This window comes from Dipodomys merriami, unplaced genomic scaffold (assembly GCF_024711535.1).
Source record: "Dipodomys merriami isolate MVZ:Mamm:240054 unplaced genomic scaffold, mDipMer1.0.p SCAF_4, whole genome shotgun sequence".
In the NCBI taxonomy this organism is placed as follows: domain Eukaryota; kingdom Metazoa; phylum Chordata; class Mammalia; order Rodentia; family Heteromyidae; genus Dipodomys; species Dipodomys merriami.
The window spans coordinates 5,630,153-5,654,098 of NW_027205603.1; the positions used below are offsets into that span (position 1 = coordinate 5,630,153).

At 41.1% G+C, this 23,946-nt stretch overlaps 2 protein-coding genes across 10 annotated transcripts in view; one reads left to right on the forward strand and one right to left on the reverse strand.

The window, feature by feature from the left end:
- Suv39h2 (SUV39H2 histone lysine methyltransferase) overlaps positions 1-23,946 on the forward strand; it is a 54,212-nt gene that overhangs the window by 24,735 nt on the left and 5,531 nt on the right. The window lies entirely within an intron of this gene.
- Positions 1-23,946, reverse strand: part of Dclre1c (DNA cross-link repair 1C) — a 27,877-nt gene continuing 3,931 nt past the window's right edge. Inside the window, exons 3-14 of one of the 4 annotated variants that reach the window (XM_069990404.1) lie at positions 23,015-23,099; positions 19,022-19,081; positions 16,305-16,360; positions 14,786-14,887; positions 14,182-14,254; positions 13,888-14,028; positions 13,630-13,731; positions 12,174-12,310; positions 10,427-10,481; positions 8,606-8,694; positions 7,233-7,327; positions 1-6,380 (exon numbers count right to left, since the gene is read on the reverse strand). In XM_069990404.1, the coding sequence (XP_069846505.1) occupies positions 5,461-6,380; positions 7,233-7,327; positions 8,606-8,694; positions 10,427-10,481; positions 12,174-12,310; positions 13,630-13,731; positions 13,888-14,028; positions 14,182-14,254; positions 14,786-14,887; positions 16,305-16,360; positions 19,022-19,081; positions 23,015-23,099 (1,915 nt within the window). In that variant the 3' untranslated portion in view covers positions 1-5,460. Of the gene's footprint in view, positions 6,381-7,232; positions 7,328-8,605; positions 8,695-10,426; positions 10,482-12,173; positions 12,311-13,629; positions 13,732-13,887; positions 14,029-14,181; positions 14,255-14,785; positions 14,888-16,304; positions 16,361-17,143; positions 17,821-19,021; positions 19,142-23,014; positions 23,100-23,946 lie in introns of those variants that run through there. The other 3 variants (XM_069990406.1, XM_069990405.1, XM_069990407.1) reach the window with 3 other exon arrangements.

Consider the following 23,946-nt stretch of genomic DNA (forward strand, 5'->3'; position numbering starts at 1 on the left):
GGTTTGTACTCTTTAGTCATATTCTCATGTACTTCTTATAAATCTCCCAAGATTTTTTTTTTCATTCTTATATTACACAGAAGGTAACAGGCTTTGGATGGTTGTGTAAGTTTGTTTTTATTTTGGTTTTGGTTTAGAGCTTGAAACTCAAGGCCTGGGCGCTGTCCCTGAGCTCTTGCTTAAAGCTAGTGCTCTACCACTTGAGCCATAGCTCAGTTGAAGATCAGAGTCACAGACTTTGCCCCCCCAGCTGGCTTTGAACTGCATTCCTCAGATCTCAGCGTCCTGAGTAGCTAGGATTATAGGTGTGATGCTCCAGTGCCTGGCCTGATTGAGTAACTTAAACATGGTCAAGATCATTCTGCTGGGGCTGGGAAGTTGGCTCAGTGGTAGAGTGCTTGCCTCACATGCATGAGGCACTGGGTTTGATTCCTCAACATCACATAAGAAAAAAAAGCCAGAAGTGATGCTGTGGCTCAAGTGGTAGAGTACTAGCTTTGAGCTGAAGAGCTGAGGAACAGCACCCAGAGGCCCCAACAAGTGACGAAAAAAAAAAAAAGCACAGCGTCTAGGCCTAAAACCATACATGACTTTTTTGTTGTTTGTTTGTGCCAGTCCTGGGGCTTCAACTCAGGGCCTGGGCACTGCCCTTAAGCTTCTTTTTGCTCAAGGCTGGTGCACTAACACTTGAATCACAGCTCAACTTCTGGCTTTTTGGTGATTAACTGGAGGTAAGACTCTGCCTGAGCTAGCTGTGAACCAAAATCTTTAGATCTTAGCTTCTTGAGTAGGTAGATTACAGGCATGAGTCACTGGCACCCAGCTTACTTCCAACTGAATTCTGAAGTTTGTTGATTTTTAACTGATATTTTGTTGTGTGTGAGTGTGAGGAGGTGAATTCCCCTAGTATTGTGTTGGGGAGTCTATCTGTGCTTTTAAATCTATTAGTGTTGGTTTAATGAAGTTTGGTGAGCTATATTTGGTACACATATGTTAACAACTTCACGATCTTTCTTTATTAGTATGAAATGGTCAGTCTTCTAATGTTGACTTGATATGTACTTTGATCAAAGTATACCTATCAATGGACTGTTTCCAGAGTCCATTTGCTTGGAAGACATTTTTCCACCTTTTTGGTTTTGTATGTGTGTGGTTGTTTTTTTTTTTCCCAGTGAGATTTGGTTCTTGTATGCAGTAAATGGTGGTCTTGCTTTTTACTCCAACTCACCAGACTCTGGGAAAACTGAGATGACAGCATTCAGAATTGGTATTGAAAGATATAGAGTAATTCCTGCTATTACTGTAGCATGAGTCCTGCTTTTCACTTGCTTATCTACTCATCTGGTGTGATTTTTTTTCCCCTCTGTATTTTCATGTAACTTCATTTTTTTTGTTTGTTGTTGTTGTTAGTCGTGGGGCTTGAACTCGGCCTGGGCACTATCCCTCAGCTCTTCAGCTCAAGGCAATCACTCTACCACTTGAGCCACAGTGCTACTTCTGGCTTTTTCTGTTAATGTGGTGCTGAGGAATTGAAACCAGGGCCTCAGGCATGCAAGGCAAGCACTCTACCACTGAGCCATCTTCCCAGCCCCTATCTTCATCTTTGGTGTATAGGTTTCCTTTTGAGTATCTTCTGCAGTGCTTTAGGGGTCATAAATCACTTGTTTCTGTTCATCACAGAAGGGTTTTATTTTACATTTATGAATGATAGGTTTGCTAAATAGTTATCTAGGATACTAGTTACTTCAGCACTTAAAATGGAATGAGTTCCATCCCTGCTTTAATGGTTTCTGTTCAGAAATCTGCTGTTATTCTGATGGACTTGACTTTATAGGTTACTTGCCACTTCTAATTGTATCATCTCTGAATTAAATTTCTATGTCTTTTGTTTTCTTGTATTTTATATTTTTGGACATTTATGCATGTCCTCTTTCATCTCATTGATCATTCTTGCCATAGTCCTGAGTAATTGAGATTTCCTTTAATCCACTATCATTCTGATCCTTTCTTGTGTGACTGTTGAATTTTTTCATATCATGTTTCTTTTCTCATATTTTGTGTTTCTACTTTGGTATTTGGTCATCTGTAGTCAATTCATTGGCTGGCAGCCTTTAGTAACCTGAAGTCTTTCCACTGAATTGTTTCATATGTCCTGGCAAGACTAGTATTGGCAGGATTAGCATCCACTTCTCACCACTAGGGGGGTCTAATTCAGAAATAACAATTCACCATTTCAACAAACCAGATACATACATGAAGTATAATATACCATTGGCAATATTATCTATACAACCAATCATGTTATATATAAATGGAACTATCATTCTCTAATGGCACAGTGGAGGGTTAGAAAAATAAAGTTTTATTTGAGTAGGAGTTATAAAATTAGGAAAAATGAGGTGAGGGAAGAAACATGAAGACAGTGAAGGTTTTTGTCTTGTTTTTGTCGGTCATGGGGCTTGAACTCTGGACCTGAGCGCTGTCCCTCAGCTCTTCAGCTCAAGGCTAGTGCTCTACCACTTGAGCTACAGCACCACTTCCAGTTTTCTGGTGGTTTATTGGAGATTAAGAATTTCATGGAGTTTCCTGTCCGGGCTGGCTTTAAACTGCAATCCTCAGATCTCAGCCTCCTGAGTAGCTAGGATTACAGGTATGAGCCACCGGCACCCGGCTTGATAGTGAAGTTTTGAGCACTGCAGTTAATATACTAATGTGCACAAATGTATTTCAATTTTCTGTATGTCAGCACTTGGACTTGAACTAGACCTCATGCTCTCACCTGACTTCTTTGCTCAAGTCTGGTGGTGCTCTACCACTTAAGATGTGCCTCCAGTTCCTGTATTTCAATTCTTCTAAAAGGTGTTGTTGTCAAGGGTTGCAAAGGGATAGAAAACAAGGAAAAAGGAGGAGACAGAATAAAGCACCTGATGAACAATTTATAAACAAAAGATAGAGTAAAGAGATGACAATATAGAAGATTTTAAAAATATTTTTAAATTTATTTTTTCCTTGTTAAGTGAATGCTGCACTGTAGCAATATAATGATTTCCTCTAGTCTCTAGTCCTTAGTTTTTTTCTTTCTGCCAGCCCTGGGGTTTGAACTCAAGGGACCAGACACTGTCCCTGAGCCTTTTTGCTCAATGCTAATGCTCAACCATTTAAGCCACAGCACACTTCTGACTGTTGCATAGTTTATTGGAGATAAGTGTCTCACGGACTTTCCGCCTGTACTGGCTTCAAACCATGATTGTCAGATCTCAACCTTTTCTAAGTAGCTAAGCTTACAGGTGTGAGCCACTGGCACCTGGGTGGTCCTTAGATTTCTGCCTGCAGTTTAGGCCTAGGTTAGGGTCACCAGCTGGAGTGAGGCAAGGAAGATCTTGCTTAATAGCAGCAACTCCAAAGTTGAGCTACTCTGCCTGGATTCCGTGGGGTAGTTCCCAGAATGTGACAGCAAAAAGGGATTGGGTGGCAGAAGTCTGAGCCAACTAGTGCTTAATCACTGCCCCTCTAAATGCCTCAGCTTTGCCTGGCTCAGGGAATCCAGTGATAGCTCTGGCTTGACTGTACTGAAGTTTTGTTTTCTTCCTAGACCTCCAGTTGAATGTTTTGGAAGATAAAGGACAAACAGTGTCTGCCACTTGTGCATAGCCAACCAGGTTAGGTGCTCTGTAGATCTAGCTCACACACTCCAGTGCTCCTCATTGACGAGGGGCAGGCCCAGATGCTGAGCTCTAGGCAGCCAGGTTGCTCACTTCTTCACCCTTCCTTGTCTCAGAGTGGAGACTCAGACAGACTCAGCTCTAGCCTCTGTACCTTGCCTTGCCTTGCAGTGCAAACTCAAGACTGAGCGAGCATTTCTTCACCTTCATCTTGGGATGGACACCCAGATTCAGCTTTTTTATCAGTCAGCTTGCTCACCAGTTTGCTCACCTATGCACACTTGTCTTGTGTAGATGCTAAGCTCCAGCCAGTCTAGCCATTTAATTCTCAACCATCCTAATTGTTCTATTTTTATCACCCTATTCATACCAAGATCTTGCTAAGTTGCCCTGGCTGGCCTAGAACTTAAGATCCTGCTGCCTAAGCCTCCTGAATAGCTGAGATTACAAGCTTGTAGACCCTCACCCAGCTCCAAGGTTTTTTAAGAGGTACAACAGTAAGCAAAGGGGGGAACATTGTGCATGTCATTAACTGACTTATGAATTGCTAATATCTCTCCACAAAACTTTAATAATAAAATTATTTTAAAGAGGTCCAACATCTTTTGAGATAAGATCCTGATTTTCCTCCCCTAGAACCAACAGTTTTATTGTAATAGATTCAAGTTAATTCTCCTAAACTATTTTTCATGACTGAGGATATGTAATGTGATGAATTTTCTATTCATACTTCCAAAAGATGTTGGAGTGTTCTCTAAATTTCAGTTACGTCTAGCTGGTCAATAGTTTCACTCAATTCTTATTTTTTGTATATATACTAGTTCTCTTACTAAGAGAAGTATATTAATATATTGAGCTTAAATTTCTCAGCTGGTTTGGCTCCATGTATTTGAAACTGTTAAAGCATACACATTTAGGATTATTATGTTTTCTTAATGAAGCGGACCTTATGTCATTAGGAAACTATCTGATAATATAGCCACTTCTCTTTAAATGTTTATATGATATGCTTTTTCTTCTATCCCTTTTTTAACTTCATCACTTGGTTTAAGTTTCTTGTAGACATCACATAGGTGGGCTCTAGTTCTATCCCTGAGTCTGTTTTTTCATTAGTGTGTAGTAATTATATTTAGTGTAATTTTTTTTGTTTTTTGTTTTTGTCACTCATGGGGCTTGAACTCTGGGCCTGGACACTGTCCCTGAGCTCTTCAGCTCAAGGCAAGCACTCTACCACTTGAGCCACAGTGCCACTTCTAGTTTTCTGGTAGTTAATTGGAGATGATAGCCTCATAGAGTTTCCCTGCCCCGGCTGGCTTTGAACCACAAACCTCAGATCTCAACCTCTTGAGTAGCTAGGAGTACAGGCATGGGCCACCAGCATCCAGCTAGTGTAATTACTTTTTCAGATGTAGTTCTATCATTTTAGGTGTTTATTTCCTTCCTCTGTTCTTTTTCATGTTTCCCTGTATATCCTTCCTTTAAAAAATGACTTGAAAAATAATTTTTTTGGTCAGTGCTGAAGGCTTGAACTCGGCCTGGGCACCGTCCCTCAGCTCTTCAGTTCACTTGAGCCACAGCGCCACTTCCAGTTTTCTGGTGGTTTATTGTAGATCAGAGTCTCATGGACTTTGCTGCCCAGGCTGGCTTTGAACCTCGATCCTCAGATCTCAGACTCCTGAGTAGCTAGGATTACAAGTGTGAGCCACTGGCACCCGGCTGACTTGAAAATTTTGACTCATTGTAACTTACCATTTTGTGAAATATTTTTAATGACTGTTGTAGGACAGTGTTTTAACTCTTAAGTATCTAAAAGTGAGCATTTTCTTTTGTCAACTACTATACTCTGACCTTTTGCCAGTTTCTCATATAAATAACGTAAGTGTTCTTGTCTAGGTAACTCAGCTTCTGGAGTGCAGGGAATTTCAAAGTCAGAGGAATTCTGTGAATCTGCACTTGAGCTAAGACTCAGCAACCTTTCTTCCACAGGTAGCTGTTCCTCATCGCTCACAATAGTTGGTCCTTCCACACTAGGAACTATGCTTGTTTCCTGCTCTCTGCTCTTAACATCAGAGTGAATGTCCTTTGGGAAGAGTACATTTTGTTCCATCTGTGAGACAGGAATGTTCTCTTTGGCTTTTGCTTTCTTGACACCTTTGTTCAAAGAGGTAAAATCCCCTATGTTTTTCTCTTGGGAAGATAACAAAACAGTATCAGACTGGCTATCCCAGCCTTGACTTCCTTGTTCTGTTATATGTGTTGACTGAGAAGAATTCTGGGAGGAAACATGGGTTGATTCCCCATCAGAGTCGCTGAAAAGCTTGGGTGACTGAGAGCCCCCTGTCTCTGTGGAAGAAGGGAAAATTTCCAAACCCTCATCTGTGATGTCATCATTTCTTTTAAAGAATACTTCCCATTGTGGTACATCCACATCAGCACTCTGCTGGGGAAATTCTTCAGAGCCCAGAGCTCTAGGCAGTGTAGGTGGGATTTCTGATTCTTCTTCACTTTCACTGTTGGATTCTTCACAGTCTATAAAGTTGGCCAAAGAAGAGCTTTGAATACTCTCTGCTTTGCAGCATTCGATGCTTTGCATCAGTTTCTCTGGCTGGTTTTGTGATAGTGCAGTCATTGGAAATACCCCAGGCTCAAGAGTTATTGGGTGTGCAGCCTTGTGCCTTAAAGGTACTGGCAGGGGGTCAAAGAGATCATCTTCCTCCTCTGTGGAGCACGTGAGACAGGTGTACAAGACAAAGACAAGATAAAGGGAAAGGGAGTCAGCTTGTGCTTTCAATGATCATTTCATTTGTAGCATTACCTATGTTTTTAATTGTTGGAACTGCACAGAATAGAGGTTCTGCTCTTCATCAAAGACAAATTAAAAGTCCTCTTATTTTAAGATATTCTGACGAACCTTGTATAGTTTGGTATCAGAACACTGCTGCATTTGTTGTGAAGTGTTCCTCTATCCTGTTTTCTGGGAAAGCTTATGGTGAATTAGCATTGTAGAATTTACCTAGACCAAGATTTTCACTGGGGAAAAGTTTTAACTACAAATTTGGTGTCTTTAATAGTAATAGGACTAAGTAGTCAAGTTATGTTCTTGAGTAATTTTGGCTGTTTCAGAGAATTTGTCCCTTTCAAAAGCTGCCAATTCACTTATTTGGCCAAAACTTACTTATTGTAGACTCCTCCAGGAGTTTTAACTCCTTCACCCTTCCTTCCTTCCTGGTCCTGGGGCTTGAACTCAAAGCCTGGGCGCTGTCTGAGCCTTCTTTGTGTTCAAGGCTAGTGCTCTACCACTTGAGCCACAGTGCTATTTCTGGCTTTTTCTGATTAGTTTATTGGAGATTAGAGTCTCACAGACTTTCCTACACAAGTTGGCTTCAAACAGCAATCATCAGATCTCAGCTTCCTGAGATAGGATTACAGGCATGAGCTACCAGGGTTTGGCAAACTCCTTTACTCTTTTTTTTTTTTTTTTAATTGTCAAGGTCACATTCACAAACCAGAACACTCTGAGAAGCAGTCTTTGCAGGAAATCCACAACACTGAACCCAGGACCATTCTTACCTGAATCTAGGTAGATTTTTCTAGCTCTCTTCAGCTTTCCAAGGGGTTTATACTTTGGTTCAGTGCTTTGGGAAGACCGACATAAAGGCTTTAAGCTGAAATTAATGAGAATATTTGATGTTTCCTTTGGGAAGAGCTGCTAGGAGGCAAACATCACTTATAGATCTTAGAAAAAATGGCACAGGAGAAAACACACCACTACTTTTCTATTGTTATTTTTTATTTTTTGTCCCTTGTGCACCTTTAATTCAGGGCCTGGGCTCTGTCCTTGAGTTCTTTTGCTGAAGGCTAGTGTTCTCCCACTTTCTGACACACAGCGTCATTTCTGGCTTTCTGGGGGTTAACTAGCTTTCTGGGGGTTAACTAGAGATTAAAGTCTCATGAACTTTCCTGCCCATAATCCTCAGATCTTAGCCTCCTGAATAGTTAGGATTGTGAGTGTGAAGCACCAGTACCCAGTGTACCACTACTTTTAAACACTGAAAATAATGCTTAATAATAATAATGACAACATGACTTCGGTATATAAGTGGTAAATACAAGTCCTTGAATACAAACCAGTAGAATTGGCAGAGGTGAAGGAATTCCTAGTAGACTAAAACAAACCTTTGATCTTTGCTCTTACAACACAGACCAGTAGGACCCTATCCTAAAACAGTAAGACAATGGCCTCTGGCATTCACAAAACTCTGCTGTTTCCCAAATCCTACTCAATGGGATTTATTTACATCTTGCAGGAATCTAACAAATTTTATCTCATTCTAGAGCCACAGGCTGAAAGCTAAGACACAGAAGTAAGATTTGAAGGGGTTTTCCTCTCATTGCACCTGCTTGCTTCTGCCAGGTAGCAAAAAACCTAACATCCCACCTGTAGAGAGCCTCAAAGATCCCTTGCCCACCACAAGGCCTCCACATCCTACAATCCCTGTTCATATCCATCTCCTGGAACCTTCTAGAACCTCTGCTGTGCTACCACTTCTTTGTGCAAATGGAGGTCATTCTCTGCCTACCACACAATTGCTCGGTAGAAATATAAGCTAGGGGGCACGCATTTAACAACCACTCCATCGTATGTTCAAGTTTAACCCTTTATGGCATATTTGGTTCTCAACATTAGGCCTCTTTTGTCTGTCAGTTAAATTGCCATCTTGTCTGACCAAGTCACATAAGGAAATGGTGGAGCTAAGACTCAACTGAGGACAACATGGCAACACTCCCTGGACATTCAGCTATGCAAAGAATGGAAAGGAAACATGGAAATGAATGAAAGAAATAGGTTCTACATTTTTAAACTTGGAGGCAAAAGCACCCTTTTGTCTCCTAGACAAAACCCAGCAAGGGAGCGGCATGGCCCACAAGTAGGAACTACTCACATTTCTTTAACTTTATCCAGAGTTATACCTACAGGAATGACATTTGGATATGCATTCACAGGACGGATGTAGCTCAAGAAATCTTTTATCTAGAGGGAACATAAAAGGAACAATTAATCTCTACAGTGAAAATCTGGGGTGTTGAAGAAGGCTTAAGAGGAAGCCATGGGAAAGCGAAGCAAAATTTGTATGGTTGTGGTTCTTGGTGCTGGCTACACATGGGACATCATCCGGAAACCTCTTGAGAAAAAGAGGCAACACTGGGGGCCCCTCTCCAAATTTGCTGCAACACAGAGCTGCAGCAGGTCTTGGGGGCCAGGACACTCCAACTCCACTCAGGGGATCTGCTCCGCAGGAAGGGCTACAGGCCCCTGATTAATGGGACTCAAAGATTCCATATTTTCAGTATAGAATCTCCTTGTCTCCTCCAAAAAAGTCAGATGCTCATATTTAACAAATCTTTCAGGTGAGTTAACTATAACTGAGTTAACTAGAATGCAAATAAGAAAACAAGGTGTGTGCATCTGATAGTATAAAATTGTTGATTGAAATGAATTCTAGGAAATGGAAAAAAACAAACAAACACAAGATCATGAAGGGAAAACTGGAAGGGATGGCACTGTCCAGAAAGAAATATACTCATTTCCTGCAAGTAACCCCTCTGTATATCACCTTTATAATAATAAATTAAAAAAATTTAAAAAGCCAGGTGCTGGTGGCTCATACCTAGAATCCTAGCTAGCCCAGGCAGCAAAGTCCAAGAGACTCTTACCTCCAATTAACCACCTAAAAACTGGAAGTGGCACTGTGGGTCAAATGGTAGAGTGCTAGCTAGCTTTGAGCAAAAAAGCTCAGGGAAAGCACCCAGGCCTTAAGTTCAAGTCCCATGACTGACAGAAAAATAAAAAGCATAAACACTTGAAAAATGGACTGGGAAGAGGTAGCTCAGTGGTAGAGTGCTTGCCTTGCATGCATGAGGCCCTGGGTTTGATTCCTCAGCACTACATAAGCAGAAAAAGCCGAAATGGCACTGTGGCTCAAGTGGTAGAGCACTAGCCTTGAGCTGAAGAGCTGAGGGACAACAACCAGGCCCAGAGTTCAGGTCCCATGACTGACAAAAAAAAAAACACTTGAAAATGATGGCATTCATTAGATTACAAAAAGAACCCTTGTTTGTAATACAAAAAGCTAAAACAAGAAGACAATGGCCAGGCACTGGTGGCTCATGCCTGTAATCCTAGCTACTCAGGAGGCTAAGATCTGAGGACTGAAGTTCAAAGCCAGCCCTAGTAGAAAAGTCTGTGAGACACCTATCTCCAATAAACTACTCAGAAAAAGTCAGAAGTGGTACTGTGGCTCAAGTGGTAGAGTGCTAGCCTTGAGTACAATGAGGCTCAGGGACAGTGCCCAGGCCCTGATTTCAATCCCCAGGACCAGCAAAAAAAAAAAAAAAAAAAAGGCATTGTGTCACCTGGTTCAACTGGTGCTGCCAATCACATGTGTTATCAAGTGGTCCACATTTTCACTATGTCTGCCAAGATGCCTAAAGCACTGTAAATATTGATGTGGAGTTGACAGATGTGTCATAAATCAGCAAACAAATAAGTACGGAATGCCTAAAGCACTGTAAATATTGATGTGGAGTTGACAGATGTGTCATAAATCAGCAAACAAATAAGTACGGAATCCATGCACAAGAAGAATCACCTGTTTCTAAAACTTAATCTGAAAGGAAAGGAGATCAATGAACAGACATGAAGGAAGCCTTCTCACCCTGAATGCTGCATAACAGCTCAGGCCTGAGCTAGGGGAGCCCCTTACCTCACTGAAGGAGGAGTGGAAGGAGAAGCAGGCTCTGTAGGAACTCTCCCCCGTCCTAAAGCAAACACACACACAACACGAAAACATCAGTGACTGTGCCTCTGATCATATAAGACATGTATCAAAGTGAATTCCAGGAAGTGGAAACAAGTTTTTTCCTTAAGAAACAAAAGAAGTGTCACTGTCCAAAAAGAAATGTACTCTTTACCCAACTTACATAATTATAAACCCCTCTGTAAATCACTTTTATAATAACAATTAAAAAAATAGGCCAGGTACAAGTGGCTCACATCTGTAATCCTACCCACTTAGGAGGCTGAGATCTGAAATTGTAGTTCAAAGCCAGCCCAGGCAGGAAAGTCTGTGAGACTCTTACCTACAATTAAGCAACAAAAGCTACAAGTGGAGCTGTAGCTCAACTAGTGGAGCACTAGCCTTGAGCACAAAAGCTCAAGAACAGTGCTCAGGCCCAGAGTTCATGCCCCAGGACAAGCACCAAATAGATAATAATAATAATAATAATAATAATAATAATAATAATAATAATAATAGTTGAGCAAGTGAATGAATACATTATTAGAGTTGAAAAGGAAAGATGTGATTGATTACTAGTTTCAAAAGAGAAAGCATTGACTAATAAGTATGCAGAAGTGTTCTTCACAAATAAATACTGTGATAATGTAATACCATTTTCCAAATAACATCAGCAAAGATTAAACCATATTCAATACTAATGAGATTATAATTAAATGCACTTATAGTTTTCTGATGTGTGGTGGTTGTATTTTTCCTGGAAAACAAATGGTAAAGTGTTTCAAGAATCTAAAAAAAAAAAAAATAAAAGTCACTGAAATCAGGGTGCTAGTGGCTCACACCTGTAATCCTAGCTACTGAGGAGGCTGAGATCTGAGGATCACAGTTCAAAGCCAGCCCAGGCAGGAAAAGTCCGTGAGACTCTTATTTCCAATTAACTACCAAAAAAACAGAAGTGGCACTGTGGCTCAAGTGGCAGAGTGTTAGCCTTGAGCTGAAGAGCTAAGGAACAGTGCCCAGGCCGAGTTCAAGCCCCACAACCGACATTTTAAAAAAACTCACTGAGGAAAAAAACTGAACCAAATTCAACGCCTTTCCCATTTAGGCTATTCCAGGATAACACCATAAAATAACCAGAAACAACTTCTTGGGACAGGAGTAAACATTTTCTAAAGTAGAAATCTGTTCTCCAACATTCTAAACAACTCAACACCGCTCAGGTATGATCACTGGAAAGGCCTCTTTCCAATGAATTCCACGCTCTCTATCAACAACTCTAATTCACAGACAGCACTTAGATTCCCTGGGCCTCCAACCATCATATCTCATCTTCTCACTACAACAGACTTCTGGGTATATCGCCTAGTATGGAACTGGAAGTAACATCCCTTTAGTTTAAGTTGTGAATTAAAAGAAATTATTTCCTAGAATTAGAGCATATCCCCTTCCTTTTTAAATTTTTGTTTGTTTTTATGCTGGTACTAGGGTTTGACCTTAGGGACTTAAGCTCTTGCTTTGTTTTTTCTGCTCAAGGCTGGCCCTCTACCACTTGAGCCACAGCTCCACTTCTAGCTTTTTGCTGGTTAAAGGACACAAGAGTCTAACAGACTTTCTGCCCTAGGTGGCTTTGAATCATAACGCTGGGATCTCAGCCTCCTGAGTAGGTAGGATTACAGGTGTGAGCCACCAGTGCCCTGTGTCACTGCTTTCTTACCTCACAATTACATTTGCTTTCCTGGTTCTTTCTCCAAACCACATGGTGGATGGCTTAATACTGATTGTGTGCAATGGAACTTTAGTTTTGGAAATCATCCCACAGGGTAATTTATTCCAATGAAAATATTCTTCTGCCTAAAAGAAGAAGAACACATATTACAATTTTCAATATCATTTGCCAACTTACATAATTGTAAAATTATATAAATGTAGGTTAAGTTTTCAGACATGAGGGAAACAAATGAGTGATTCCAACTTGAGAAACATTTTGAAAGATGATTGGGCTGGACGGTTCCGAATTCAGAATGAAAAAGAAAAAGGCTGGACACCGGATCCAGAGACCATTCAAGGCAGACTGACAGCAATGTATGACCCTTAGTGAACTCCTGGATGGCTCCTCTCTTCAAAATCTATAAAGGACAGCAGGGGAAGTCTGAATAGGAACTCTGCACTCTAGCTACTACTAGTACTATACTGATGCTAAAGTTCCTGAGTCAGGGAATCAGACTGCAGTTATGTGACAGAACTATCCTGGTGTAAAAGGTTTTCTGTGCTGAAGACAATCATCTTCTTTGAACAAATCTGTCAACTTTACTACTTAAAAAGGTTTTTTAAAGCCAGGTGCCAGTGGCTAAGACCTGTAATCCTACCTACTCAGGAGACTGAGATCTGAGGATCACCATTCAAAGCCAGACCAGGCAGGAAAGTCTACGAGAGACTCTTATCTCCAATAAATTACTCAGAAAAAGCCAGAAATAGCACTAGCCTTGAGCACAGAGGCTCAGGGACAGCACCTGGGCCCTGTGTTCAAGCTCCGTGACTGACAAAAAATTAAAAAAGCTTTCAAAATAAAACTAAAAGGTTTTTTTTTAAGGTTTTTTTTTTTTTAAATCTCCAATTAACCACCAGAAAACTGGAAGTGGCCCTGTAGTTCACGTGCCCAGAGTTCAAGCCCCATGACCAACAACAACAAAAAATAGTAGTGGAACATGAACATATAAGTTGTAGGCTATACCATGTAACTACTTTTATTACAAATAAATGTCTCAGACTAAATTTCATTACAAAGAAGAACTCAGAGTTTGCCTATTATTAATCCTGAAGCATATGTTCATGGGATACAGTTATACATAGATGTTTGATTTCCACCTAACACCTTAGGATTATGAAAAATCTCAAAACAATCTCTCCATGCACTGTGGCTCATGCTTGTGATTCTAGCAACTCAGGAGGCAAGATATGAGAATCATGGTTTGAACCTAGCTCAGGGAAGACTATTTCATGAGACTCTATGCCACCAAGAAGCCTTCAGTAGAAGTGTGGTAGAGTGCCAGCCTTGACAGCACCCAAGAAAAAAATAACCAGAATCTATGAGTCCTTGATATACAGGAAGGTTTCTGCCCTGCAGGGACGCTGAGAAAAATAGGAAGTACTCATTCACACACACACAGTACCTTTGGATGCCGACACGCATGGACCTGAGTGCTGCGATCTGTTGTGAGATGGTGGAGGATGTCGGGCATATTTCTAAACATGTCCAGCTTGTCCACATGCACCTGCAGGAAATAACCAATAGAAGCAGGTGACCAGAAATTACTCATGGACACAGGAGAAGGGGAAGGCAGAGAGGGAGAGATAGGGAGGGGAGGAGGGGGGACAGGAAAGGAGGATGAAGTAGGGAGGATGGAAGGGAAGAGCAAAGGCCACAGTACCTGGACCCCAAGTTCTTCACCGAGGTTGGTAAATAGATACTCATAGCCATACGCTGCCTTGCAGTTCAGCCACACCACGTGGTACGGACTCCTTGTGATCCAGCTTCGAACCAGCTCTAAGATTCCACTTAAGCACTCCTCCTACATAGGAGTTTTAGGAAACACTGAACACTCTGAAGAACCTTACCCCATCCCTCTCTCTCCAACACAAGTAGCACCCATCATCCCACACTTATCCAGCTAGACACAACACAGCGATGCCCAGCCATCAACCATTTCCCCAGGCAGACTTACTCGGCTTGGAATTTGATAAAACCTTGGGTCACAGAAAGTAGTATCTAAATAAACACTCTGGATGTCTTTCACCCTGAAAAAGAAAAAGCGTGTGAGTCATACATATCATGTGACATAAATTACATGTAAAATTATTTTACAGGGAGCTCTGTTCCATTTGGAAATCTAATTACATTAAGCAATTTTATGGGGAAATCTTTTCTAAACACACTATAGGTTTTAAATGAAGGATCCAATCAATTTTGACAAAGCCATCTACTCCAATCAACCCACAGAAAGTTCTATGGGCCCATTTCAAGTTGAACAATTTAATCATTACAATCAATTTTTTCATTTCATTCTGTAGCACCAGGGAATTGACACAGTGCCTTGAACTTCCAAGGCCATGCCAACAGTTCCTTTGCTTTACAGTTTTTCAGTTAAGATTGAATGCTAACTTTGTCTTTCTACCTCTGTCTCCTGAGTAACTGGGTGGGATTACAGGCATGTGCCACCACACCAGAGCCCATATTTGATTTTCAATAGGAACAAAAGCTTGTGTTTGGTGGTAAAAAAAAGCAGTAAAATTTCTTTAAAAAGTCAAGAAGTAGAAAAAGTCCAGTACCTGCCCCCAGAGTGCAGAAGCTCCATTCTAGAAGCTTCTCCTTTAGCCAGTCTGAAATCTCCTGTGTATAAGACAGTTCCATTGTTGCCCTGGAACAAAAACCTGAAGAGGAAATATTGCAAGTCTCAAAGTCCTAGTGAAGGAAGAACAGGAAGCCTGCCTTATGCATGGATTTATTATACATGGTTTTGACCAAGTCACACTAAAAAGCCAATTTTTTTTTAAATCAAAAGACATTTCAAAAACAATTTTTTTTTTACTATCTTTAAATAGTTGTACAAAGGGCTTCAATTCAACATGTCAGTTTGTGGGTACAACGCATCTTGATCATTGTCCCCCTTCTCCCTCAGTCTCTCCCCAAACCCATCCATCCCTGCCCTCAATATCCCTGGTCCCATTTTCACGTCTGTACAATGAGTATTATGACTGCCTTCGCCCACCCTTCCTCTCTCCATTCATCTGCCCCCTCCTCTTGATCTCACCCCACACACATCCACACACACACCCCACACTTCAGCCTCCAGGTATTCATTTTGTTAGATGATGAGTTCTTTGTTCAAAGGAGTTGTACCACTGCAAGTGCTCTCCGCATACACCACGCTTGAGTCAATGTGATTCTGTATGCAGGCACAGGACCCTACACATACTTCAGATGTTTATTATTTACATCCAACCCTCATCTAGGAGGGAAAAGCAGTGATTTTTAAGTCCTGCAGGTGGGCGAGGCGGCTGCGCGGATGCAAGATGCTCCTGTCCCCTGGGCGACGGCCTAATTAAACTTCTGTGTGATCTGCTCAGTGTTTCCCTGCCCTTAACTGTGTGAAGATCTACCTTCCAAACACCAACCAGCACCCCACCCACCCCCCAAAAACACGATGAAAGGGCATGCGATTAAATGAAGTGATAAAGTGGAATTTCTGAGCTCCGTGGCATGTCTTTAGCAGAACTTGGGCCACTGAGGGAGAAAATGAATCACGCACGCGCAGTACGCCACTGAGCTCTGCAGCCTAAGCATGAGCGGGGTTTCCTCACTGGTACTCTTCTTGGAACCATAGATAGCTGATAACAAGGTCTACTGTCCCCATACTCTACCTGCCAAATCCACTGAAAGTGCTTCCTACTACACACATCCTTTATAAAAAACAGTATATCACACACACACACATGGAGATAGAAGTAACAATGCAGATACTACTGACATGTAGTTAGGGTGTCCTGGAGTTAAGTTTCCACTCAAAATTAAACCTGGGGATCTCATTCTTGAAGAGAAAGCTCCAGGTGCTAAGACTGAGCAAAATAACTAGAGAAGTAACTACTGAAGACTGCCACCAAGCAGAAAGCCACATGTCAAATTCAACCTTCACCAAAGTTCCCAAGTTCAATTTAGAGATTGAACTTGGCCAGAAAAATGGCCAAATCTCCCTACCCATAGCAATCTTTCAGATCCTAAAACATGATTTCTACAAATAAAATACATGTTTATCTATAGTAAAGAAACAAAATAGAGGGCCACACTTACATAACTGATCCTGGGCAGTGACCTGCTGGTAAGAGAGTCACAACAATCTCCTCCTTCTGAAAAGAAAAACGTAACAACTGAAGTAATCACCAAAACTTACATAAATAAAGCAGATAACTCTCAATAATATATCTTAATGTGGGTCAAGCAATGAATAAATGGATAAACAAAATGTGGTCTGAGCCAGGTGCTTAGTGGCTTACCGCCTGTAATCCTAGCTACTCAGGAAGCTGAGAGCTGAGGATCAAAGTTAGAAGTCAGCCCAGGCAGGAAAGTCTATAGGACTCTTCTCTACAATTAACCACTAAAAAGCAACAGTGGAGCATGGCTCAAGTGGTAGAGTACTAGCCTTGAGCAAAAAAGCTCAAGGACAGTACCCAGGCCCTGAGTTCAAACCCCAGGACTAGCACAAAAAAAGAAAAAAGTAAAAAAAGAATGACTCAATAAAAAGTTACAATGAGGGCTGGGAAGGTGGCTCAGTGGTAGAGCACTTGCCTTGCATGCATGAGGCCCTGGGTTCGATTCCTCAGCACCACATAAGCAAAAAGAAAAAAGCCAGAAGTGGCACTGTGGCTCAAGTGGTAGAGCGCTAGCCTGGAGCTGAAGAGCTGAGGGACAGCGCCCAGGCCCAGAGTTCAGGTCCCACGACCGGACCCCCCCCCCCAAAAAAAAGAAGTTACAATGAGCTGGGCACTGGTGGCACTAGCTACTCAGGAGGCTGAGATCTGAGGACCAAGGTTTAAAGCTAGCCTGGGCAGGAAAGTCCATGAGACTCTTATCTTCAATTAACCACCAGAAAACCAGATGTGGCACTGTAGCTCAAGTGGCTGAGCACTCACCTTGAGCTGAAGAGCTCAGGGACAGCGACCGGGCCCAGAGTTCAAGCCCATGGCCGACAAAAAAAAAAAGAAAGAGAAATAAATTCACTTTAAAAATATTAACCATTATTTCACATCCTAAAAATTGTAATAAAATGTAATAAATGAAAGGAGGAGGTAACAATGCTTGATAGGAAATGTACTCGTTACCCTACTCATGTAACTGTAACCCCTCTGTACAGTATTTTTACAATAAAAAATATATATGTGAAAAAAGGTAATAAATGTGCCCACTACATCACATAGTAACTAGAGTTCCCATTGTGAACTGGTAAAACAAAAAATAATAATAATGTCATGCTCAAATCTTTCAATGTGGGCAGTAAGTACTATTATGGACTGAATGAATGTACAGGGTAAATTTTTCCTAGCTCCCAAAGTGATTTTACCTGGCTGTTCAGAGGAAGGGGCTCAGTTCTGAAAGGAGGACCTCCCTGGTGGGGTCACTGCCCTTTGTTTTATTTTACTTTATTTTTTCATTTATTTTTGTCAATTGTGGGGCTTGAACTGGGGACCTGCCCTTTATTTTTATTTTTTTTAATATATTTTTATATTGTGAAAATGCTGTACGAGGAGTTACAATTACATGGGTAAGATAATGAGCACATTTCTTATCAAGCATTGTAGCCTCCTCCTTTGTTTCCCCTTCCCATCCCTTCGCTTCCCCCCCCCCGCCCCCGTCCCCCCCCATCAAAGTTGTAAAGTTCGTTTTTCGACATAACGACTTGTACATCTTATTGTTGCAATGGGTCCTCCTGTATCCCTGTTTTAACAATTTGTTTTTTCCCTTCCCCTCCACATATACCAACATCATATATAGTGAAAGCAGGGGTTATACCATGGGTGAGGGACATACAAGGCAACAAAGACATAATCTTATAAATATGTTAGAAACAATCGCACGAAATACCTCTCATTTTTTTTTTTTTTTTTTGTCAGTCCTGGGGCTTGAGCTCTAGGCCTGGGAGCTGTCCCTGAACAATTCAGCTCAAGGCTCATGCTCTACCACTTGAGCCATAGCGCCACTTCTGGTGTTTTTTTTTTTTATTGTGATTAAGTGATTACATAATTTCCCAAATTTCACAGTATTGTGGAATAATGATGCTCATTTAAAGTCACAAGTTCATTCTAACTTTCCTGGAGCAAACTGTCTATCATAGTCTATAACATATAATGGTGTACTCATATACACCATACATGTGATCAGCAGCATGGGGTTATTTAGTAGTGGTTCGAGCAGATGAGTGGGAGTTCTTTGTTTCTTAAGTCCTGTTAATTTTGTCGTATCACCTAACATTTTGGATTTAACATCCGCTTATCAGGGAGATCATGTACCATTTGTCTCTTTGCTCTTGGCTTACCTCGCTCAACATGATTTCTTCTAGCTCCATCCATTTCCCTGCAAATGCCATTATTTTGTCATTTCTAATGGCTGCATAATATTCCATTGTGTATAGATACCACAATTTTTGGAACCATTCATCTGTGGTGGGGCATCTGGGTTGTTTCCATATCCTAGCTATTGTGAACAGTGCTGCAATAAACATGGAGGTGCATGTGGGGACCTGCCCTTTAAAGGGGAGCTTTCTGCCCCTCTCTTACAGGACAACACAGTGCATAGCAGCCTTCTGTGAAGCAGAATTATGCAAGACGCCCAGCCTACCGCAGATTTGTGATAGCAGCTCACAGGGTCTAAAACAATCACAAATGTCTTGGTTGCTTTTTTCCCCCGGAAAGTTTAATAATTTTAATGGACAGTTAAATGAGCATTCGAAGTCAGAAAGAGCAACTCTATCATTGTTGCAGTAAGAAGAAAATCCAAAAACAATTCATAGTTACCTCGCCTGTGGCTTCATCCACCAAAGATACCTGGGTAGGAGTTTCAATTTCAATTGATACCTGTTGAAATACGAGATGGAGCACGCTCTCAGTTCTTCATGCTTTGCAGACTAGAGGGAACTAAGGGAAGAAGTTACATAGATTCCACACAGAGCAATTTGATTTCATTATGTTTGAAACATGATAAAGCAAAAATACCAGTACTGGGGCTGGGGAAGTGGCTCAGGGGTAGAGTGCTTGCCTCGCATGCATGAGGCTCTAGATTCGATTCCTCAGCACCACATAAACAGAAAAGGCAGGAAGTAGCACTCTGGCTCAAGTGGTAGAGCACTAGCCTTGAGCTGAAGAGCTGAGGGACAGCGCCCAGGCCCAGAGGTCAGGCCTCACAACCAAAAAAACAAAAACAAAAACAAAAACCTGTATTAAGCATAAGAAACACTGTCTTTTCTTAAAAGTTGCTTAAAAGTTCCTGCTTTGGCCTGGTCGCTTGGCTCTTGTTAAGGAAAAGAACTGCTTTGGATAAGGAAGGATTTTTGAAATGTTAGGTTTTTGTCTTAAACTTGTTTCTTTTCAAGATGGAATTAAGACACATCTTAGATAGTACAAGAAATAGCAGAGGGTGAGGGGGGCATATTTTGAGATTACTTGTTTACTGTTAATCTTATTTCAAAATCACCTTATCTAAATACATTTTACCCTATTCAAACTAGCCAATCACCAAGCAATCTAAGCAGAGGGCGGGGCCTGCTACGGGTTCCTTAGGGATAAATAGGGAGTAGCCTGTCCTGTGTGCTTGCTTGCCAGGTTTTTGGCTGTTGGCCAAAGTTTAAACTGCTGAGACAATTCTTTGTTTTTTAGTCTATCACTGTAACTGCTATGATGGTTTTTTCTTTTTCTTTTTCTTTTTTTTTTTTGCCAGTCCTGGGGCTTGAACTCAGGGCCTGGGCACTGTCCCTGAGCTTCTTTTGCTCAAGACTAACATTCTACCACTTGAGCCACAGGGCCACTTCCAGGTTTTTCTGTTTATGTGGTACTGAAGAATTGAACCCAGGGCCTTGTGCATGCTAGGTGAGCACCCTACCTCTCAGCCACATTCCCAGCCCCTGTGATTCTTGGAGAGCAGATTTATAACATTAAGGTGATCTGGCTGGGAATGTGGCTTAGTAGTAGAGTGCTTGCCTAGCATGCACAAGGCCCTGGGTTCAATTCTTCAGTACCACATAAACAATAAAAGCTGAAGTAGTTCTGTGGCTCAAGTGGTAGAGTGCTAGACTTGAGCAAAAAGAAACTCAGTTCCAGTGCTCAGGCCCTGAGTTCAAACCACAGGACTGGCAAAAAAAAATAAAAACAAGCAAACCAAGGTGATCTAGCAATATGGATTAAATGTCTTATACCTTTGACGTGGACATTTGTATGTGTACATGCACACACAAGCCAATACTAGGGCTGAAACCCAAAGCCTTGCTTCCTTTTTTTGTTCAAGGTTGGCATACTACCACTTGAGCCACAGCTCTACTTTTCACTTTTTTTCTGCTAAACTGTAGAGAAGAGTCTCATGGATTTGTCTGTCCATGCTGTTTCAAATTGTAATCCTCAAATCTCACCCTCCTTGAGTAGCTAGGATGACAAGCATGAGCTACCAGCACCCAGCTGAGAGTAAGTTTTTATTGTGGCAAAGGGGTTGGCCTGGGTTGGCTTTGTTTGAACTTCACATTGATGTGTATGTATACATGTGTGTTTGCATATGCACATGTGTATCCATGCATGTGTAGGGATTTACACACATATCAGCTTGCCCAACTGTGTGGCAGCAGGGGAGAGGTGAAACTTGAAAGTTTTCACCAGTCTGACATCAATCACTCTCCATGACATCTGTGTACTCTGTGACAGTTCACAGAGTTCTTTAAGCCCTGGCCCACACGGGCCCTCCTTCTCTGAAGAAGCCTGAGGCACAGCAGGTGTTGGTAAGTTTTCACTGTATGAGACCATTTTATCAACTGCATCTATAGTCACATTGTTCTGATCTGAAATTACAGTAAATTGCAAAAACAAACCCCACAGTCCTGACCTTTCAAACGCCGCCTGATTTTGCCCTTCAGCTCTAGTTACCTAAGATATAAAAATTATCACTCAGATGTTTTGAAATACTGCTTGGCATATTTTCTTCCTTTTCATTCTATTTTAATCTTTATTCATGCCTGTGCTTTATCTGCGTCTTTTGTAGATTAATGGTGGTAGCTTTGTATAAGAGATGTAAAGATCAAAGTTTGATGTCAGCCCAGGCAGGAAAGTCTGTAAAACTCTTATCTCCCATTAACTATCAAAAAACAAACAAACTAACAAACTAGAAATAGAGCAATGGTCAAGTGGTAGAAGGCTATCCTTGAGCAAAGTAGGTTCAGGGACACAGCCTCTAGGCCCTGAGGTCAAGCCCCAAGACCAGCAGTACATAGCACATAAATAATCAAATAAATAAAAAAATGTAATAGATCTTTCTTATGTTATTAAAACTCAGCTGAGAGCTCATCTCTTGATCAAGATTTGTATTATATCTGCTCATATTCATAATAATGACTATTATAGATTTTATAATAATCAATGTCACATATTTATAATAACAACTCAACTGCACAATCTTGTCTATATATGCATTTTCTATTTCATTCTGCTAGATTAAAAGTTATCTATTCTGACAAAAGACTTTTTTTTATTTGTTCTTTTCTTTTTCTGATGACACTGAATTCTTTACCTTATATATGGTGTATTCACATGCAAATCTGTGGGAAGGTGGGAGGGAAGGCGAAAAAGTACAGCAGTGGAGTGCACTGGACATTGATGAAAGTGAACTATAGAACTTGTGGGTGGAGATGGGAGGGAGGGAATGACTTCTCTATATATCACTTCTATAATAGCAATAAAGTAAATTCTTTTTTTTTTTTTTTGGGGTCCGGTCATGGGGCCTGAACTCTGGGCCTGGGCACTGTCCCTCAGCTCTTCAGCTCAAGCCTAGCTTGAGCCACAGCGCCACTTCCGGCTTTTTTTTCTTTTTGCTTATATGGTGCTGAGGTATCGAACCCAGGGTCTCAGGCATGCAAGGCAAGCGCTCTACCACTGAGCCACCTTCCCAGCCCCTAAAGTAAATTCTTAAAAGAAAAAACGTTATCTACTCTGAGCCAAGGACCCACAGTGACTCAAGCTTGTAATCCTAGCTACTCAGGAGGCTAAAATCTGAGGATTGTGATTCAAAGCCAGTTTGGCGGGAATATCCTTGAGACTGTTATCTTCAGTCAATCACCCTAAAGTCACAAGCAGAGAAGTGGCTTAAGTGGCATAGTGCTAGCCCTGGGGAGGGGGGGTGGGGGGCAGGGAGAGAGAAAGTTCAAGGACAGAACCAAAGCCCTAAGGTCAAGCCTTAGGACTAGGGGAAAAAAAAGTTATATTTTTTTCTTTTCTCTTTTTCTTCCTTCTGTATTTTTTAAGACAGTCTTACTATGCAGATCAGCTTGGCCTGCAAGCTCTTGATCCTCCTGCCTCAGTGTCCCATGATTACATGTGTGTGCTACCACACCTAGCTTCATTCTACTTTTCTTATTCTGCCATTTTTATGCCTTTCTTATTACTAACCTATAAAATGTTTATTTTTCCTGATTTAGCTCATGATCTGAATAAACAGACTGAGCAATTATACTAATGATGTTCTATATTGTAAAATATTTAAAATACATGTAGGGTCCTTAAGACTAAATAAACAAAGCAAAAGATCTAGGTTAAACTTTTGAAGAAAAACAAATTAACAACATCTAAATGCTGACTTTCCCTAAACTGTGGAGTGACAAAAGACTAAATGTCTCCCTTAAATTGTTCAATTAACTTGGTCACTGTAGTGGGTAAAGAGTTGCGTTGTGAATCATTCCAATGCTTTCTTCAATCTACCCTTAAAACTTCTCCCCTACTTCCCGAAGAATTAACATTATTCAAAACAGCAAAACTTACTATTCGCTTCTCCCAGAATCTGTATCTTGGGCTAGTTAACAGCAACTCCTTGGTAACAGGAGAACAGTACAAGAAAACCTTCAAGCTGAAAGGAAAAGACAAAAAAATTAAGTTTGATCCAAAATGAGCCACCTTGGGGACTCCGAAATCTATTTCTTTACATTGGTTTTCTCTAATAACTGAGAAATTGCTAGCACAGGAAGTGTTAAGCTGAAGTCCCAACATATCTGTTATGGTCTAGAACTGAAATGTCCCTCAAAAGCACAGGCATTGGACTGAGGGCATGGCTCAAGTGGTTAGTTAAGTGCCTGTTTGGCAAGCCCAAGGCACTGAGTTCAAATCCCACTACAACAAAACTAAACAAAAACCAGATCCTTCTTTGAGTGGAAAGGCAGCTACCTCTTCTTAAACCTGAGCATATCTTTGAAAGTGCCTAAATCACAAAATATGGTAGAAGCATTGCATGAACTTCAGTTGAAGCTAGCTCTCCAGGCTATAATACTTGAGAATTTGGAATTTAGATTGAGGCAACAACTTCAGGAAGAGAATCCAATCATTCAGGTTTAAGAAAATATTCAATGACGGATACTCAGGAGGCAGACATTGGAAGGAGTCTGAACAAAAAAGTAAATGAAACCCCATTTCAACAAGCCAGGTGTGGAGGTGCATGCTATTAGTTCCAGCTGCACCAGAAAGCATAAGTCAGAAGATTGTCCTAGGCAAACACAAGAAAGACCTTATCTGAAAAATAACAAGAACATAAAAAGGGTTGGGGCGCGACACCCTAGAACACCTGTCTAGCAGGCTTAAGGTCCTGAGCTCAAACTTCTTCCCTGCCCCCCAAAAAAGAAAGAAAATAAAACAGTGGTACCATAGAATTCTTGATAATGGAACACCATCCTCTCTCTTCTCTCTTCTCTCTTTCTCTCTGT